The sequence below is a fragment of the Trichomycterus rosablanca genome, chromosome 4 (assembly GCF_030014385.1).
Source record: "Trichomycterus rosablanca isolate fTriRos1 chromosome 4, fTriRos1.hap1, whole genome shotgun sequence".
Classification (NCBI taxonomy): Eukaryota; Metazoa; Chordata; class Actinopteri; order Siluriformes; family Trichomycteridae; genus Trichomycterus; species Trichomycterus rosablanca.
The window spans coordinates 33,660,257-33,681,791 of record NC_085991.1 but is presented as its reverse complement, the minus strand read 5'-3'; the positions used below and the strand labels follow the sequence as shown (position 1 = coordinate 33,681,791).

Genomic DNA, 21,535 nt, shown 5'->3' with positions numbered 1-21,535 from the left:
ACGACCACTGCTTTATTGAAGAGGCTGAGGGTAAAGGTGATGGACTGGCCAAGCATGTCTCCAGACCTAAACCCAATAGAACATCTTTGGGGCATCCTCAAGCGGAAGGTGGAGGAGCGCAAAGTCTCGAATATCCGCCAGCTCTGTGATGTCGTCATGGAGGAGTGGAAAAGCATTCCAGTGGCAACCTGTGAAGCTCTGGTAAACTCCATGCCCAGGAGAGTTAAGGCAGTTCTGGGAAATAATGGTGGCCACACAAAATATTGACACTTCAGGAACTTTCACTAAGGGGTGTACTCACTTTTGTTGCCGGTTGTTTAGACATTAATGGCTGTATATTGAGTTATTTTGAGGGAAGAATAAATTTACACTGTTATATAAGCTGCACACAGACTACTTTTCATTGTGTCAAAGTGTCATTTTGTCAGTGTTGTCCCATGAAAAGATATACTTAAATATCTGCAGAAATGTGAGGGGTGTACTCACTTTTGTGATACACTGTACTTGCCACTGGTGTGGCATATTTTCATTCTACTGCTGCTACTTTAATCAATAAAGAACTTAAAAACAAATTAAGTCATGAATATTCTGATGTAACAGGATAATTTGGAGTATGTCATTTAGTGCAGCATAAAATCATCATACAGTGCAACAAAAACATTTGCTTAAAATAACTGTAATAAGTAATTATTATAATTTTTTTTCATGTGAATGCAAGAGAATCCAGGCCTGCTTCATAGAAAACAGAGTTTGATTAGGTTTCAAATAGAATAGAATGTGTAGCAAAAACATCTTGTATACAAATAAACAAAATCCCAAGACGCATTAGAGTACAAACAATGCACAGAAAATTCAAAACTGAGTAAGTACAGTTTCTTCTGAGGTTTTCAATCTTTTGTAAGAGATATACTAAACTTATACATTTGAAATGGCTAAGATTGTTCCTTGTGTGTGTATTTTTATTATTATTATTTATTTATTATTAAATGAAAAAATTATACAATTTAACCATTTTATTTTTTTGGTACTTGGAACACCCTGTTCGTCTTTCACCCATTCACACCTTAACACACACCCACACACACCTAAGGGCAGTTGTACTGACTACATGTTTTTGGAGCATCCCGGAGGAAACCCACACAGACATGGGAGAACATGCAAACTCCACACAGAAAGGACACAGACTGCTCCACCTGGGAATCAAACCCAGGACCTTCACCACTGTGTCGCCCACAATTATACAATTAAATACAATAATTAACCATGAGTTCTGCTGGGCCATAATACAATTTTATTCAGCCTAATGAAACATAATGTTAAAAAACTTTTGGGGTTTTTTGTAATTTGAATTATTATTACAATAGTTTTTTTTTTAAATACATTTTAGCTACAGATGTAAAAAAAAAAACAAAGTCCCAGCAAGCACAAACAGTATGTGGACATATTTTATTTACAGCCACTAATTTGACATTTGCAAATTGTAGTTAAAAAGTCAAAACACTTCTGAACACTGTATGGCATTCGGCTAAGCTAACTTAGCTATCACTAACTAGGGTAACTATAATGTGATTTGTTGATTTAGCCAAAACCAACAAAATGTAACCAACAAACAGTATTTTAATTGTTGTCAGCTAAAAATAAGTACTAATACTGTCAGCTTTTTTGTTTGTATTTGTAATTTTTTTTTAGCTTTGATGACACCCAAATTGTAAGTCTTGCTTTAATACATTTTCATAAGCCGAACTTAAATAAAATAATAAAAAAGGTTCTGATAACTTAATTAAATATGTTGGCAACTTAATTTCTTAACACATTTGTTTGATTTTCCTTACAATATTATGTTGCAATCAGTATCAGTGTGACCTTTTCGTCTTGCCTCAAACTAGTATATTTTTACAACTCAAATACAGTATAATAATATGTATGATTTTAATATATTGTGTATATAGTGTGTGTTGTGCTGGTATGAGTGGATAAGACACAGCAGCGCTGATGGAGTTTTTAAACACCTCACTGTCACTGCTGGACTGAGAATAGTCCACCAACCAAAAATATCCAGCCAACAGCGTCCCATGGGCGGCGTCCTGTGACCACTGATAAAGGTCTAGAAGATGACCAACTCAAACAGCAACAATAAATGAATGATCGTCTCTGACTTTACATCTACAAGGTGAACCAACTAGGTGAGAGTGTCTAACAGAATGGACAGTGAGTGGAAACGGCGTTTAAAAACTCCAGCAGCGCTTCTGTGTCTGATCCACTCATACCAGCACAACAAACACTAACACACCACCACCATGTCAGTGTCACTGAAGTGCTGAGAATGATCCACCACCTAAATAATACCTACTCTGTAGTGGTCCTAAGGGGGTTCTGACCATTGAAGAACAGGGTGAAAGCAGGCTAAAAAGGTATGTAGAGAAACAGATGGACTACAGTCAGTAATTGCAGAACTACAAAGTGCTTCTATATGATAAGTGGATAAGTGAAACTAATAAATTGGACAGCGAGTGTAGAAACAAGGTGGTGGTTTTAATGTTATGGCTGATCAGTGTATATATTACATCAGAAACTAAATTTTAATAGTTCTTTAATTCTGTTATATTAAACCAGAATAGCAATGTATATGCATGTGGTTTTATTGTTCTTTCTTTATTGTTTATAGCCTAGCTACAGATATGAAAAAAGACAAAGCACATACTGTAATGCATTATTTATTCATTTATTTGTTTGTTTTCATACCCTGTAAGGAAAATGCCAAGCAGACACATTTCTATTTAGTTATATTAATAGAAATTAAAGTATGTATGTATGTCTATTTGGTTATTATAAATTATATCAAGGGTTTAATTTTTTTTTTTTACCTCTGGTTTGTCTTTGAGAAATGTGGCATGTCCTCACCTGGCATGTTCAAGTGAATTGCCTACTTATGTGTGAGTGAGAGAGTGAGTGTGTAAATGTCTCTGTGGTGTTTTGCTCCTTGGTCGCACATACTGACCCTGACCAGGGAGAATGAATGAATGAATGAAAAGCATATAATGATCCATCACGTTTGTCACAGATTGAGAAATTGCGGGTAGTGTGAGCTGTAAAGCAGAAGTGTGTCAGCTGATCAGCTGTCAGTGCATTTTACACATCAGCAGGGCCTTAACCACACCGAGAGAGAGAGAGAGAGAGAGAGAGAGCTGTACACGAAACGAAATCTACTATCGTTAACCTGAACTGTATCATTCACTTTGTTCTCAGTGAATGTAAATGACATTAACGAAGACATTAAGAGCTCATTCTTACTGCAATAACACAAAGAAGCTTATTCCTGCTTATTCCTGCTTATTCCCGTTATTCACCTGAGAGAGAAAGGTAAGCTAACACAACACAAAGCCTTGTTCTCTTCACTCACAGCGCGCTACACAAACATGTAGGTTACTTATTATGAGGAGAATGTTACTGCTCACATTAATTCGGTTTAACAGGTGACATGTCAAACACCTATCACTATTATTACTAAAGATTATGATTTAACTTTCTACCACTTTACGGTTTATAGTGATTAATCTGAGATTTAAAAATCATCAAAACATTTATACTGGATGCTGGTGGTATTGTAATAGTCTGTAATCATCACTGATGCTAATGTTTGGTTTTGATTTATGTATGAATTAATATTAAAATAAATCGTCATGTTGAAATTTTGTTTAAAAACGTGACCTGTAACTGATTAACTGTAAACCCCTAATGTTTAATAGAAACCACTAGGCCACTAAACATAAAACAATGATACTTTGTTCAACATGTTGCTTATGTAGCCTAGAAGTTATGAATGAGATTAAAATCTCAACTAAAGTGTGCAAATTAGTACATTTCAGGTTTCTTCTCAGGTGTATTAGTTTAATTATATTTGTGAAAACCAGAAGTTGACAATAAAAGGGTTAGTGTTTACTTCAAATTGTGTAAAAATATCAAAAAACAGTTTCTACTGGTTCTGTTGTTTCTCTTATGGTTCATAACAAGTAATAACACAGATTTTGCTTTACATTTGTATTGCTATTGCTTTGTAAAAGACCCCAGATCTGATGGTGTCTCTACCATCTACAAATGACTTGCACATTTATTTTAATCGTTGTCTAGTAGAATTGTAATGTCCCACAGTAAGCAAGTGTTCTTGTGTGGTAGCAGGATAACGTGTGTGTGTTATTCACCTCTAAATTGGAGGTCAGAGACAATTCACAAAAGTATAATAGAGGTCTATCAGCCATATATTTTAGATATACCAAGTAAAGCTGAGGTGAAAATTTAAATACAAATTCAAATACACTCAATTAATTTCATGTTAATTGTGAATATTCCATTCCTATCACTGAATGATTCACTGAATATTCAAGTACGGATGGACTTTTGGGAACAAATACAGCTATATTATGGTAATAACGGTTTATAAAATGAACAAATCTATATGAACATATTTATAAATAAACATATGATTAGATTACATAGCCTACTAGATTGATTTATTTCTATATGGAATATTAATAGACAATGTTTATTATTAAAAAAAAACAAGTCCTATGGCTTTAATGGAACTTAGACCTCCAGTGGCAATTGAATATTGCCTGTAAGTCACGTAGTATTAACCTTCTCATCAACACTTTCATCAACCTATGTGGCCTTGCACAAAATGTAATCTTAAATCAGTTAGCAGTTAGCATGTTTTATACCTGGTTTCTAAGAGAGCTTATCAGTGGTGACTGGACCTTGCCCTCACTCAGGTTCACAAGATCTCTGGAAACAACAGCTCTCATTCCTTTTATCCTCGCCGTGGAGGCCTTACCAGATCACCTTCAGCTGTGTAATGCATTTCCTCTTGTCTTTTTTTGTAAAATGCCATGTAATTTGACTTAATTAAGAAGTTTTGTCATGCTCAGCTATTTGTGCACTTAAACTGAATAAGAAGGCATTGTCAGCATCTTGCTTAACAAAGTTCAGCTATATTTCTATTAATGATCCACTTTCAATTAAGTACTCCCTCTGCTAATAGCATGATTTATTAAAATTTTTTTAATTAGGAAGTAGTTAAATTTGGATTTTTGTTTGTGTCGAAATGTATTAGAACTTCATGGCATCTCCACTATAATCCTATAAAGCCAGTGAACTGTGGTAAACGTGTGACTTTTCAGCTTTTTCTTTTGGTCATCCTTTATGAATGCATGTGCTGTGCTAAAAGAGAAGCAAAAGCATGGACATTATCTGCAAGATTAATCTAGTCATCATTATTCACCCAAAGAACATAATTTGGCCTGTCAAATGTATGACACTTTAGTTACTTATTAAGTAATTAATTAACACACAGCTCATCTAGTGCAGAGCTAGCCAGAATTTGTTTATATTAAATCTATTTTTCATAATACATTTTCACTAACCACTTCATCCCAATCATGGCTGTGGCAGGTACAATGCCGCCGTAAGTGGCAGTGGTAGCGGTTAAGGTACTGGACTAGTAACCAGGAGGTTGCTGGTTCAAGCCTCACCACCGCCAAGTTGCCACTGTTGGGCCCCTGAGCAAGGCCCTTAACCCTCAATTGCTCAAAAAATTGTGTTCAGTCATAATTGTAAGTCGCTTTGGATACAAGCGTCTGCCAAATGCTGAAAATGTAAATGTAAGTCTAATGTTTAGGTAATAATACCAAGAACCTGTTTAGGATACGTTGAGTGAATGAATGAATAAATGAATGAATGACAAGTAAAAATCAGTAAATAACCAAGGTGTTACATACATTGGACTCATTCTTTACATGAACTTTACCCCATTTAGACTTGATGTAAATATCACCTAAATATGTTTTTAATCATTTGTATACTGGATTATAGGTAAAAAACATTTGACTTAGAATAATAATTCAAACATGATGTTGCAGTGTTTGAATAAACTAAGAATTAATATTATGTTTACTGAGTTTATGCTGAAATGTCTTCCTGTAAAATCAAACTATTAATTGCTACAACTTTAAATAATTCACAATGATTCTGAACACATAAGCAAAGTAAAGATTATTTTTACATAATTATACAATGTAAATGTGCTTTAAGTATGTTGTGCATGTTAGATCAGGTTGAGTAAAGCCTACTCTGTTTTCCTATTCTCCATTCAGCATTATTCTCTCCAAGGCCATCTGTTTACTTTCTTTGAAAAAGCCATTTAGCCAAGCCGCTAATGCCTAGCTAATAGCCATCTGCAAGATCAAAAAGCAATGTGTGTGCAATGTGGGCTTTTTGTTAGATTGTGTGTTTGTACTAACCACCATTTCTCCACATCTCCTCAGATGACACCTCAAGATGGTTAACTTGGATATAATCTGACTGAACTCTTTTATAGTGACTGACAGACACTTGGTACACTAAGTGTAACAATCATCTCCCTTTTTTTTGTCCATCGATTTAATGCCAAAATGACCACCTACAGTCCTGCTCCAACGCAAGAGTCCTCTGCAGAGGTAACCAATGACAACCGAAAGTCAAGCGGGTCTCAGGAGTCAATGAAACTAAAAAAAGAGATCTCACTAATCAATGGTGTCTGCCTTATTGTGGGCAACATGATTGGCTCGGGCATCTTTGTCTCACCTAAGGGTGTGCTTATTTACAGCGCCTCATATGGATTGTCATTAGTTGTGTGGACTATTGGTGGAATTTTCTCAATATTTGGGGCCTTGTGCTACGCTGAACTGGGAACCACTATCACCAAGTCTGGTGCCAGTTATGCCTACATCCTGGAGGCCTTTGGAGGGTTTCTGGCTTTTATCCGTTTGTGGACATCCCTACTCATCATAGAGCCCACCAGCCAGGCGGTGATAGCGATAACCTTTTCCAACTACATGGTGCAACCGATCTTCCCTACCTGCATCGCACCCTATGTGGCCAATCGCCTGTTAGCTGCAGCCTGCATATGTGAGTAAATGTGTGTGCTTGTATGCATGTGTTAAGAGCAAGATAATGTGTTAAATGTCATTTTATAAGAAGTTTATTTTTAAGTGTTGAGATTTTCCTATATTTCCTTCATTTATCTTTACAGAATTACCCAATATATGTGACATATTGATGTCTACAATGTTTTAGCACTATTCCACAATCTCTTTATACCAAATATAATCTCATATTCTCAATATTCTCATATTCACTTGCTGCTTGTACCACCCCCGTCACTGTCACTGTTGTCGGATGTATTGCTTGCTGTGCTGTCAAGAGTTTCATCATACCAGAGTACTGCAAAGACGATTGTACATCAGGTTCTCCCTCAGCCCAGTCACTTTTTGAGTGACTGTTGGATTTATCATATCTCACTGACCAAGCTGCTAAACTTTAGGAAGGTTCAAGTTTGTGCCAAGTTTCTTCCATTTGAAAATGATTAATATTATTAAAATTGTACACTGTGATATTGGGAATCTTTACATTTTTTATATCCTTGCCCCAATCTATGCCTTGCCCCAATTTCTTGTGAAGATCCACAGACTTATGTCTTATTTTAGTCCAGATAATGCAGTATAAATTGTGGAATCTTGTAGACCAACATCTAATAGGTGGACTTAAATTAGGTTCTAGACACATCTCAAGGATAGATACAGCAAAGTATTTTAGGTCACACAAAGAGATTTCAGTTTTTGATTTTTAATTGATTTTTGTTTTCATTATTATGGGTAAATACAGGGGTTGGACAAAATAACTGAAACACCTGTCATTTTAGTGTGGGAGGTTTCATGGCTAAATTGGACCAGTCTGGTGGCCAATCTTCATTAATTGCACAATGCACCAGTAAGAGCAGAGTGTGAAGATTCAATTAGCAGGGTAAGAGCACAGTTTTGCTCAAAATATTGCAATGCACACAACATTATGGGTGACATACCAGAGTTCAAAAGTCTTGCTGGCGCATCTGTGACCAAGACAGCAAGTCTTTGTGATGTATCAAGAGCCACGGTATCCAGGGTAATGTCAGCATACCACCAAGAAGGACAAACCACATCCAACAGGATTAACTGTGGATGCAAGAGGAAGCTGTCTGAAAGGGATGTTCGGGTGCTAACCCGGATTGTATCCAAAAAACATAAAACCACGGCTGCCCAAATCACGGCAGAATTAAATGTGCACCTCAACTCTCCTGTTTCCACCAGAACTGTCCGTCGGGAGCTCCACAGGGTCGATATACACGGCCGGGCTGCTATAGCCAAACCTTTGGTCACTCGTGCCAATGCCAAACGTCGGTTTCAATGGTGCAAGGAGCGCAAATCTTGGGCTGTGGACAATGTGAACCATGTATTGTTCTCTGATGAGTCCACCTTTACTGTTTTCCCCACATCCGGGAGAGTTACGGTGTGGAGAAGCCCCAAAGAAGCGTACCACCCAGACTGTTGCATGCCCAGAGTGAAGCATGGGGGTGGATCAGTGATGGTTTGGGCTGCCATATCATGGCATTCCCTTGGCCCAATACTTGTGCTAGATGGGCACGTCACTGCCAAGGACTACCGAACCATTCTGGAGGACCATGTGCATCCAATGGCGGTGCCGTGTATCAGGATGACAATGCACCAATACACACAGCAAGACTGGTGAAAGATTGGTTTGATGAACATGAAAGTGAAGTTGAACATCTCCCATGGCCTGCACAGTCACCAGATCTAAATATTATTGAGCCACTTTGGGGTGTTTTGGAGAAGCGAGTCAGGAAACGTTTTCCTCCACCAGCATCACGTAGTGACCTGGCCACTATCCTGCAAGAAGAATGGCTTAAAATCCCTCTGACCACTGTGCAGGACTTGTATATGTCATTTCCAAGACGAATTGATGCTGTATTGGCCGCAAAAGGAGGCCCTACACCATACTAATAAATTATTGTGGTCTAAAACCAGGTGTTTCAGTTATTTTGTCCAACCCCTGTAAGTGTACATTGATAAATGAAAATGGTAATTATCTGCAGTCAAAATTAAATCCCCAACAAAATAGTGAATGCAAAAGTCAAGGGATCGGAATACTTTCTGAAACAATAGACATAATTACATCACTAGTGATATACGGTAACCTGGTGAGAACTCTGTTTTGGAATTTTGAGATTTTGTCGACTAAATTGACTGGATATGTAGTAACCACGTGGGAGAACAAAGGAATTTGATTAAAGTGTCATACCTTACACACCCCACACACACTTTTCAGTCAGTTTCAGGGTGAAATTCCATTCAATCCAGAATCATTAATGACAGCTTTTAGAGTATTTTAGTTGCATGCATGTGTATGTGTCTCTGTTGTACATTTTGTTTGTATGTTTACATTATCAGGCATAGCATGCCATGTTTAAGAGGAAGAAAATATAAAGGGGTAGTGAGAGAAATGTGATTACTAATGACTTGCTGAGGTGTGCTGCAGAAAAGAGGAACAGAAGAACTAAAGATGACTTAACGCTTACGTTTGCACTGACTGTGATAATACTGAATAAGATCGTTGGTACTTTAAAGCCAATATAACATCTTCAATAATACTTTAGAATAGTGTTAAAATTCTAACAAAATGAAAGGAAGTTGTGATAGGATAGTACAAGGGACAGTAAAGACAGGAAGCGGACAGAATTAGGAGAGAGGAAATGGACAGGGGGCAATCATATCACGTGTGTGCATGACTTTGGCTGGTAACAAACAAGTGATTTACCCACCAAAACCTTATGTGTATGTGATTGTTGTGCAGTATTGAATATGAATTGAATTGAATGTCATTTGTCTATTTAAATGACTGTCCTATTTTAATCTTAACATGGTCATGTTTGGATTATTTAGCAGTCTTTAGTGCATGTATGGCCTACTGAATGATTACCAGAACATAGGCTCAAAGGGGCAGTATCACATCTTAAGTCAGTTTAATATGATTATATATGCCTTGAATTTTGGTCATATTAACTATGTTCATACAGAGACAGACTAACAGTCATATTTACAGTTGCATACATGATGTTTATCTCATTGCCACCCACCTGACGAATTATACACATGAGCCTATAATATGAATTACTTTATGTAATTTTTATGCCTGGTCTTATTGAAAAACATGTTAACTGTTAGTGTAGTAGTCATTTAGATTTACAAGCAATGCACTGTACAGTATTGTGAAAAACTTATTTGTCCCTCACCTGACTTCTTCTATATTTGCTCATTTGTTACATTAAAAATGTAAATGTTGTAGATCTGCCAACTAATTTTAATATAACACAAGTAAATATAAATTCAGTGTTTAAAAACAATTCCATTTATTGAAGAATTAGAATGGATTGTTCTATAGTGAGTTGAAGGTTAATAAATATTTTTTGCAATGCCACGTTGTTGTTATGTCTTGTAGAGAACGATAAGGTCAGAAATACTGTAAAACTTGTGTGTGCCAGTGTATTCTGATATAAACTATATTATGTCCCTGTCCCACCCTTTTACAACTCCTCCCCTGCGTTTCTCCTCACACCGTATCTTGCGTTCTCATTGGCTGATCGACATAGCGCTCATTTGCTAGTTGTGCGATTCAGATCCAGATATTTGACATGCTAGAAATCTCACTTCGGTCGGCGAGCACTCGGCAAGCTGCTCGGATCGAGTTGTTGAGTAGTTCACACTTAGCGATTGAGAGCCGAATTTCAATCGCCAAGCGAACGCAGAGTTCCTCCCGAGCTGGCAAATCTAGTGCCGACCAGTCGCAGAGCGAAAATCAGGGCAAAAATCGTGTAGTGTGAACTAGGCATTAAGGGCTGTGTGACCTTTTCCAGACTGGTAGATTGTAATGACTGTTTCACTTTTGTATTGGAATCTTTAGAATATTCCATCATATGCTGCTTTTTAAGACCCTCTATCATGCCAGGGTATGGCTATTGAAATTAAGCCCTATAGTCAAGTACATTTGGTTGACTGGTTGATTTAGTAGCTAGGGGAATAATTGCTTTTAATTAAAGCTGCTAAATCAACCAGTAAACCAAACTGAACCTGTATGCTTGAATAGGATTTTTCCATTAACAAATAAAATCATTATTTGGGAGGGACAAATGCTTATATTACAGCAGTTTAGCCTATAACCAGGTATATGCCCAAGCCCAACCCTTAGAGAAGTTTATTACCGTATGAATACAACTTGGCAGAAGTGCGTCTGTAAGTAACTTTATTTTAGATGAGTTCAACTGTGAGTCACATACACAGATACAAATTTTAGGATGTGAATGTGCTGATAGTCAACAGGTAAAGTCCTCCACATTAAGACTCTGACCCTTGGCCTAATGACAACTCAGCATATGAAGAAAGAGAGATAGAAGGAAAGAGTGAGACAGAGAAAGCAAAGGGCACCACTTTTCCTAGAGCACACATGTTTTCTCACATGCACAGTTTCTTCTCTGCTAAGGGAACTGTTTGAGGTCTTGTTCCCAGGTCAGGGGAGATTAATATTTATCTCTCCACAGTAAGCTCGAACTACATTTCACATACAGTGAAACAAAGAAAAGAGATTAAACATTACTTAACATTGCCCAGCTTTGCTTAATTTAGGCTCTTACATTCCTAATTAAGTAGTAAACACACATTAAACATCAGCTAAAAACGATCAGCTAGTTAATGGAGCAATGCTGAGACAGTGTGTTCTGTCATTTTACAAGTCTGTATCAGATAGAGCGGAGATGGAAATAAAGCATTTCTCCAGAGGATATGTGTGTGTTAATTATGCCTAAGTAAACAATAAGAATAATGATTACAAATCATAAGAGTATTACAAATGAACACTTTATATGCACTTAAAGGAATAAACACTGATAACAGTGAAGAAAGATTAGATGGAGTTAAAACAGGACAGATATAAAATGCTGATAAGATAGACTCTGAATGGTGAGTCATATTTTGAAGGACAGAAGGAGGGTTCACTGTGTGGGAAAAAAAAAATCACTTTTTAGTTGGTCAGCAGGCCAGGGGTCTTCACTTTCCAAATATCAGCCAGTAAGAAAAGATTTTAACACTTTGTTTTTTTTCTTCACTGAGTATTGAGTTTTACCCTTCAGGGCTATCAAAAAACCGATAGCTATTGACGTGTGCAAAAAAACAACAACAAAAAACCAACGCATAATTTTGGTTTAACTGATACTATAAGGTAGTCATGGTAGTCAAAATAAAGCAGTGTGATAGCTGAGGATCATAATACCAGTGGTCTGTTTTTGTCAGACAAATTTTTTTTTTTATTATTATTTTTTTTTTTAATGCATTATCCCCTTTTTCTCCTGACTTTAGTGCATTCATTTGCAGATATCTGTATCACACTGAGCAAAATTTGGCCTAAATATACATATAGTAATAAAAAATTTTCTTTTTCTTTTTATAATACTGTGATGCTACAATTTTAGTAATATAGAACAAATCTTTAATGGTTAATATGGGGACAGTGGTAGCCTAGTGGGTAGAGCTTTGGGCTATCAACTGAAAGGTTGAGAGTTTGAATCCCAGCTCTGCCATGCAGCCACAGTTGGGCCCTTGAGCAAGGCCCTTAACCCTCTCTGCTCCAGGGGCGCCGTACAATGAATCTGCGCTTTGAACCCAGCTTCCAAACAAGCTGGAATAAGCAAAGAAAGAATTTCATTCTACTGTACACCTGTATATGTATAAATGACAAATAAAGGCGTTTTATTCTATTCTATTCTATTCTACTCTATTATATGGTAAGGTAAATATTCTAAACTTTAAAACAGCATCTCGTCTGTCTGTATGCAAACTATAGTTGTTAAGATTTTTATTTTAAATAAAAAATTTAGTAACGTTTGTACTTGCTGGCAGGTCTGTAGAGTTTGAAAGGCTAATTCCAACATTTATGAGTAATCACTATGTAGATAACAGTGTAAAACACTTACAGCACTGATAAATTCACAGAAATCACAGTTTCTATCTCTGCTTCTCTGTTTGAAGTGCTGCTCTCAGCTTTACTGTTTTTTTTTTTCACTCCCTGAAAAACAGCCAGCAGGATTGCCAATGTCAGCAGCCCCACTTCCTTAAACCAAGCAGGCTACCTTACAAAAAACACATACATAAGCACCACACACACACACACACACACACACACACACACACACACACACTCACACACACACACACACACACACACACACACACACACACACACACACACACTACATACACCGATCAGCCATAACATTAAAACCACCTCCTTGTTTCTACACCCACTGTCCATTTGATCAGCTCCACTGACCATATAGAAGCACTTTGTAGTTCTATAATTGCTGACTGTAGTTCATCTGTTTCTCTACATACATTTTTAGCCTGCTTTCACCCGGTTCTTCAATGGTCAGGACCCCCACAGGACCACTACAGAGTAGGTATTATTTAGGTGGTGGATCATTCTCAGCACTGCAGTGACACTGACATGGTGGTGGTGTGTTAGTGTGTGTTGTGCTGGTATGAGTGGATCAGGCACAGCAGTGCTGCTGGAGTTTTTAAATACCGTGTCCACTCTATTAGACACTCCTACCTAGTTGGTCCACCTTGTAGATGTAAAGTCAGAGACGATCTCTCATCTATTGCTGCTGTTTGAGTTGGTCACAGGGCACTGGTGGCTGGATATTTTTGGTTGGTGGACTATTCTTAGTCCAGCAGTGACAGTGAGGTGTGTAAAAACTCCAGCAGCATTGCTGTGTCTGATCCACTCGTACCAGCACAACACACACTAACACACCACCACCATGTTAGTGTCACTGCAGTGCTGAGAATGATCCACCACCCAAATAATACCTACTCTGTAGTGGTCCTGTGGGGGTCTTGACCATTGAAGAACAGCATGAAAGGGGGCTAAAAAGCATGCAGAGAAACAGATGGACGGACTTCAGTCAGTCATTGTAGAACTACTAAGTGCTTCTATATAGTTTCCTTTGCTCTGTATAAATTTGCCCCATTGTCAATTATCTAAGCTACACAATTAATTCCTTAATATTTTCACAGTTTAGTAAACACAGTGGTGAAACAGGTAGTGTTGTGGATGCCATGAGTTCTGGGGATCTGGGTTTGAATCTTGTATCCAGTCACTGTCTGTGAGGAGTTTGGAATCTGGTGTTTCCTTCCACCTTCCTTCCACAAAACCATAGATGGTTGAATGTAATGCCCGTTATACGTCTTACTTGACCGATGTAATTGTGATTTAAAAAATTACTAAACATCAGTCTCTGATTATTATGATTATTCCATGGTAAGCACAGTGTCACAGCAAGCAATCTACCTGGGTCATTTTCCTTTTTAGAATACTGAAACCTGGGGCCCTTGCATCCCCAACCCATCCTAGTGCATCTAGTTTGTTTAACAGACAGCAACATTGTGACTGAACCTAGTTACATTATAATTATTTCTAAGATGATAAATGAATGAACATATTCTGTAGGTTTGCTTATCTTTGTGAACTCTGCCTGTTTTTTTCTGTTCATTCATTCATTCACATTCAGTAAGCTCTTTATGGTCAGGATGGTTATGCTTAAACTGTTAATACAAATGCAAGTATTTGTATCTGTGATTATATTTGTGATTTGTGGTATGTGATAATTTTAAAGATTATATCTAAATACAATTATTTTAGGTTTGCTGACTTTTGTCAACTGTGCCTACGTGAAGTGGGGGACTCGTGTACAAGACTTTTTCACCTATGCTAAAGTCATCGCTTTGATTGCTGTCATCATTACTGGACTGGTCAAGATCTTCCAGGGTAAGGATGTCATTTAGTAATTATTCATTAACTAGCAGCATTAACTGTACACATTGTAAATGCAAAGGCTTAAAGGTTAATGTATGTGTGTCTGCACCTGTTTATTGAAGGTTATACACAGAATTTTGAGGGGCTGTTTGAGGGTTCGACCCGAGACCCAGGTGATGTGGCTCTGGCTCTGTACTCAGCTCTGTTCTCCTACTCTGGCTGGGACACCCTTAACTTCGTCACAGAGGAGATCAAAAACCCTGAGAGGTTAGAGGAAGCCTAAACTTTATACAGGCTTTTTGTACTATTGTTTTTATAAATGAAACAACCACTTAGTGATGTACAGTGGAATCAGAAAGTATTCAGACCCCTAATGTCAAAGGAAAATGTTTTTTAAAACACTTAGAACAGTCGTCTTGGAGTCATCTTTACCAGCTTTGCATGGCTTTATTTAAACCATTTATTCTATACTCAATAACTGATCCTCTCAATTTCAGTTTTTGATATTTAATAAAAAAAAAAAAACATAATTATGGGTAAATGTCTATCACATCCATTCAAAATTAAATCCACAACAGAATAGCGTGCGAAAAGTCAAGGGGTCTGAATAGTTTATGAATCTGCTGTATGTAAATACATACACAGAAACAGAAACCAACCTCCCACTGTATGACTATCATCTATACACCTGTTTATTCATTTATGTATTAAACCATTCCTTTTTTACCATCAATGATAAAACCCAGGTCCTCAGGGACTTTGTTGATGTAACCCCCACCCTACCAGCTTTTAATTTCATTTCATCTACCATTTATCCTGATTAGATTAGATCATACAGACACAAGTGTGCAGCTTCAATGATTATTTACACTGATCGGCCATAACAATAAAACCACCTCCTTGTTTCTACACATTTTATCAGCTCTACTTACCATATAGAAGCACTTTGTAGTTCTACATTTACTGACTGTAGTCCATCTGTTTCTCTGCATGCTTTGTTAGCCCCCTTTCATGCTGTTCTTCAATGGTCAGGACTCTCCCAGGACCACTACAGAGCAGATATTATTTGGGTGGTGGATCATTCTCAGCACTGACACTGACATGGTGGTAGTGTGTTAGTGTGTGTTGTGCTGGTATGAGTGGATCAATGCTGATGGAGTTAAACACCTCACTGTCCCTGCTGGACTGAGAATAGTCCACCAACCAAAAATATATCCAACCAACAGCGCCCCGTGGGCAGCGTCCTGTGACCACTGATGAAGGTCTAGAAGATGACCAACTCAAACAGCAGCAATTGATGAGTGATCGTCTCTGACTTTACATCTACAAGGTGGACCACCTAGGTAGGAGTGTCAAATAGAGTGGACAGTGAGTGGACACAGTATTTAAAAACTCCAGCAGCACTGCTGTGTCTGATCCACTCATACCAGCACAACACACACTAACACACCACCACCATCTCATTGTCACTGCAGTGCTGAGAATGATCTCCCATGTAAATAAGACCTGCTCTGTGGTGGTCCTGACCATTGAAGAACAAGGTAAAAGGTATGTAGAGAAAAAGATGGACTACAGTCAGTTGTAGAACTACAAATAGTATTAGTATGTTGTTCCTAAGTGAACAGTAAGTGTACATTGTTCCTTTAGGATTGTCTAGATTTCCAGTAAACAATTATAGATCAAGATCAGATATAGATCAGATCTTTTAAATGATCAACCAAAGTCAGTAGTATAAAATAACCATTAGTAGAAAACTGTGTCTGTGAATAACCCTGATGTGAACTCTCTTGGCAAAAGATTGAACTCTTCATTATTTATTAGATTTATTAGAGCATGACAAGAAAGGCTAAGAGAAAAAAGGGGCATTGAAAATAAAAGGGCATTGCAGATTAGGTATTTGCAGTGTCAGTGTGCATAAATAATCTCTGGTTTGTAAAAGAAAGTATGGAAAATAGGCAGGGTACCTTGTTAATAGTTGGCATGTCTGATTAACTAAGCTGACTGAGCATCAAATAAGCAGGAAGTATGTGGCAATCTGCTGATCATATGCTTTTAATGGGGTTTTTAGGTTAATCATTTTATGAGAGTGTTTTGCAACATACCCATAAAACCATTAACTGTCTGTTCAGAAGCAATGATCATTTTACTGTCCTAATCAGATCAGTTTTTAGCTTCTTGAATATGTTTTAGAATAGCTATGGTTATGTTACAAATACCATTGTAATTATTAGGGTATTTTTTAAAACACAATATGTAGCACAGTGTGAGCAAAGCTTAATTCCAGAAAAAGTGAGCCAGTATGTGAAATGCAAATAAAAACAGAAATCAGTGATTTGTAAATTTATGTTCACATTGGCAGCACAACCTTTGGCATTTAATTGTACTACCATTATATATTTTTAACTGTTGGTTTGTCTCCTGACGTATTGTTTGGGTAAGGGGCGTGTTTTTACCCATTGTCTGAATGCTTCTTTTTATACCCAAGGTCCTAGTTTTATGTTGCCCTTTGTCTAAGCTGTTTTAAAGTGTGTTGCAGGCAGCAATTTCAAAATATGTGTATTTACAGAAAAGAAATGTTCTTGATTAGGTAGGAAAATAATTACGACTTTCTGTTTTTATTTGCATTTAAAATATTGTCCCATATTTTTCAGAATTTTAGATTGCACCTTTTACTTCGTTTTGCGAATGAAGTCATAAATTCTGCATACAGTGGCACCTTGAAACTCAACGTCAGTTGGTTCTGGGAGTGGTGTTAAATTTGAAGGCGTTGATTTTTAAGGTATTTTTCCCATAAGGATGTATGGAAAACCTGTTAATGTGTTTCATTAGTGGGGAGAACTTATGAGGAGTAATAATTAAGAGAGGTTTAGAGTTTTTATGTCATAATTTTAATACATTAAGTTACGTTAAGCTTTTTTTAACGTTAAGCATTTTAGATTTTTCAAAAAAAAAGCTGATTCTTACAATTTCTCAAAACCCTGAGCTGTAACACAAGTTTAAAAGCGAAACAGAAGAAAAATCCAGATAAACACAGATATATGTGGAGCTTTCAGAGTGAATTTGACCGTTATTTCTCAAAAATGCAGATTCGTCTCATATTCACACTTTGATAACGTCTTACTGCACCACTCACGCGAAGCGCTGAACAAAGCGGCTGTTCACTGTTAATTTGAAATTAAATAAATCAATTAAAAAAAAAAAGGTGAACACATTGAGTTTAAGGTTAATGTTGAGTATAAGGGTACAAATGTCTCGACGAAAGGCGTTGAGTTTCAAAGATTTTGAGTTTAGGGGACGTTGAGCTACAAGGTACCACTGTAATTGCATAATCTTGATAATAGTTACAAAGGTCCTGGGACCACCTAGTGGACACAAAGCACCCTGGACATGGTGCCAATCCATGACGGTACTTTTAACATGTATTTATTTAATTCCTAACACCAAGGGACAATCAAGTTTCCCCAGTTCACCTCATTGCTCTCTCACACCTAGGGACAATCCACCTTCTGCTATGTTTATGTAAACTGGGAGTAAGCCTATGTACCAGGAGGAAACACACATATTGGTGCTGTAAAGCATCGTCACCATGCCAGTCCACATTAAAAAAAAAGAAGCAATAATTCTCTTTATGCTGTATGATTATGATGAAAGATATTATGATGACAGTAATTCCATTTAAAAGGACGCACGTAGCATTGAAAAGCAGTTTATATTTTTCTAGATTTTCATTAAGTTCATCAGAAAAAATATCTAACCAATGGTGGCATCACCTATGAACCACATTTTCACCACTGACCACACGTTCTTATTCACAATAGGCCGGTGTATTTCCATACCAACCAAGCATGACCTTTAACCTACTTATAATATATATTAGGTGAAGCTTCAGGGTAATTGGTAGTAAAACCTGTTACCATGCCAACCACATGCCGAGTACCACTGTTATACACAGTATATACAGAGGCTAAAGCTAACCACTCTTCACAGTTCTCATTATTCCTCATGGGTATTAACACCCTTTCTTGCCCCCTGGTGGGCAAATCTGTGTAATACAGGAACCTGCCACTGTCTATTGCCATATCTATGCCAATCGTGACAGTGATCTATATCTTGACCAACGTGGCCTACTATACAGTTCTGCCCATCCCTGCAATCTTGGACAGTGATGCAGTAGCTGTGGTGAGTGTCCTTACTTGCCATCACACAATCATTAGTTCACTTGGAAAACACAGTTATGTTTCCAACACATTCTGTTCTTCTTAAATTTCAAGACGTTTGCAGATCAGGTATTTGGGGTGTTTAACTGGACTATCCCGCTTGCTGTTGCCCTCTCCTGCTTTGGTGGATTAAATGCATCTATCCTGGCTGCCTCGAGGTGAGTGACGAGCTGTTTAGGATGAATATTTTGACATGTACTCACCATCATCTTCATGAGTCTGATGTTTCATGTGCATGTCATTATCCAGGCTGTTCTTCGTGGGCTCCAGGGAAGGCCACCTTCCCGACTACCTGTGCATGATTCACGTTAGCCGCTACACTCCCATTCCTGCCCTGCTCTTCAATGTCAGTCACTATTAAACTCCATTGTCATAGTCTGTATGAATGTATTAATAAACACATAGACCTAATCCAAATGTCAGGCCTTCAGAATCAAGGACTCACAGAACAGAGGTGCTTTATTTGAAGTTTACTAAAATGGATCATTGAGTGTAAGGTGCAAATAAACCCTAGACAGGACACATGTCTATTGTATGGTGTTACTCACTCAATAATTTACACAATATTACACCATACGCCTCTATTCCACATACAAGTTTTCAAGAGATGTTAAAAACAAAGCAGCTATAGGATAGATAATAGGAAATTTTGGGAAACTAGATAGTAAACAAAATTGAGAATCGAAGCAGCATGCACAATACCTGCAGCATTACCATGCAATCGTTCAAGAAATTAACACAGAATTAGCATAACTTTTTAGTGTATAAAAAGTACAGTCATGGTACATGCGTTTTGTATAACTTACACAGGAAGCCCCCTATTTGCCAGTCTTATTATTTTTTTCTTGAGTAATTGCTTCATCTGGATTATGGTGGTGATGGTGGTTCCAGAGCCCTTACAGAGCACAATAACCCCAGTGAACACAGGCTGCTAATTTAATGCAGTTTGTTGCTTACTTACCCATTGGTAATAATTTCAAAGGTGGAAAGAAATCATATAACCTAAACTTAACCCCATATGTACACAGAACATGCTAAAATGTACACAAGCAAAGCACTTAACCCAGATCTATCCACACATCTAGTCTATCCATATCTCAAACAGACTAGGGTTTAATACTCCCCTGCATCAAAAGAAGGCTGGACATTTGGATTTGTCCATATAAATAATGAAACAGTGAATGAGTTTGTGTGTTTATATCTAACCATAAGCATCCTCCGGTTTCACTGTCAGTTACCTGTGTCTTCTTGGATTACCATCGTTATGAGTCTGGTATCTGGGAACATATTGACACTTTAGTAATAGTTTCTTGTTGTGTTGGCAGGGTGCCATGGCACTAGTGTACCTGTGTGTGGAGGACATTTTTAAACTGATTAACTACTACAGCTTCAGCTACTGGTTCTTTGTGGGTCTGTCTATCCTGGGACAGCTTTACCTGCGATGGAAACAGCCAGACAGACCACGACCTCTGAAGGTATAAAACTTTTGGACCTTGATGTCTTTCTGTTGGATTATACTAGGGTACTCTGCTCTTAGTTGCCAGTTTATTAGAGCCCCCATTTATGTACAATCCGTGGCTGTTTCTTATAACCTGGCAGCGTTCGATTCCAGACACAGCCTGCTCATCTGATCCATGACTGTTCTAAATTTTATCTGGCCAGAGGTGGTGTTATGATGGTCCCTTTTTTCTTAGCAATCTATAAAAGACATCTATTCAGTAGGTATGGTATATAATACCTGAAAAATGATATTGAGTGCAACTGGCAACTGAATGTCCAACCCTTAAAAAATGTTTGAATTATTAAATGTAATGACTGTATATTTGTATAGTTTTGTAATTCTCTTCCTGTCTTTTACAGCTCAGTCTTATCTTCCCAATCATCTTTTGCCTTTGCACTATCTTCCTCGTGGTGGTCCCACTCTACAGTGACACCATCAACTCCTTGATAGGCATTGGAATCGCCCTATCAGGCGTACCCGTCTACTTTCTGTGCTGTTATACCCCAGCTTCCCGAAGGCCACTGTGGCTTCGAAAATTTATAGGTGAGGGAAAATTGTTTTTAAGAGCTGTTTTTGTAAACAACTTAAATTATGTTTTCTATATAAATGTATTCTTTTATATTTTTCAGCATCATCTGGTTTGCTGATTCAGAAGGTGTGCTACTGTGTACTTACTGAGATGGACGTTAGTGAAGAGAAAAATGAGTAAAAAAAAAGGGATACGCTCGCAATCGGAAATATTCAACCCCCTCAGCTTGAAAGGATTAAGGTGATGTGTATAAAACTGAATGAAAATATACTACAAGATGTCTAAGTAAACAAAGAGTCAATATTTATTAATACATACAATCAATTTTAAAATGTCTGCCTCAGCTTTTGTAACAGCTCCTTAGTTTTCACCATGGCTGTAATACCCCTTGAACACAAATATGGGTGGTGTTTATATAACACATTACAAATGAAGCGGTTTTTGAGTTCCCAATGGTTTAATCATGTTGGAACCCAACCTAGGGTTTTACAGACTAGCAGTAGGTTTTAATATCAGTAATATGATGTAAGGGGTGAATAGCAGGATCCTCTGTTACTACTG

At 37.5% G+C, this 21,535-nt stretch overlaps 1 protein-coding gene across 1 annotated transcript; it reads left to right on the top strand.

The window, feature by feature from the left end:
* The first annotated feature begins 6,443 nt into the window (after positions 1 to 6,443).
* Positions 6,444 to 21,265, top strand: slc7a7 (solute carrier family 7 member 7). The gene is made up of 9 exons (XM_062993252.1): positions 6,444 to 6,939; positions 14,614 to 14,739; positions 14,850 to 14,994; positions 18,783 to 18,906; positions 18,999 to 19,102; positions 19,194 to 19,290; positions 20,270 to 20,419; positions 20,805 to 20,988; positions 21,075 to 21,265. The coding sequence occupies exons 1-9, from the start codon at positions 6,444 to 6,446 to the stop codon at positions 21,152 to 21,154; spliced, it is 1,506 nt and encodes a 501-aa protein (XP_062849322.1). The 3' UTR covers positions 21,155 to 21,265.
* The last annotated feature ends 270 nt before the right edge of the window (positions 21,266 to 21,535 follow it).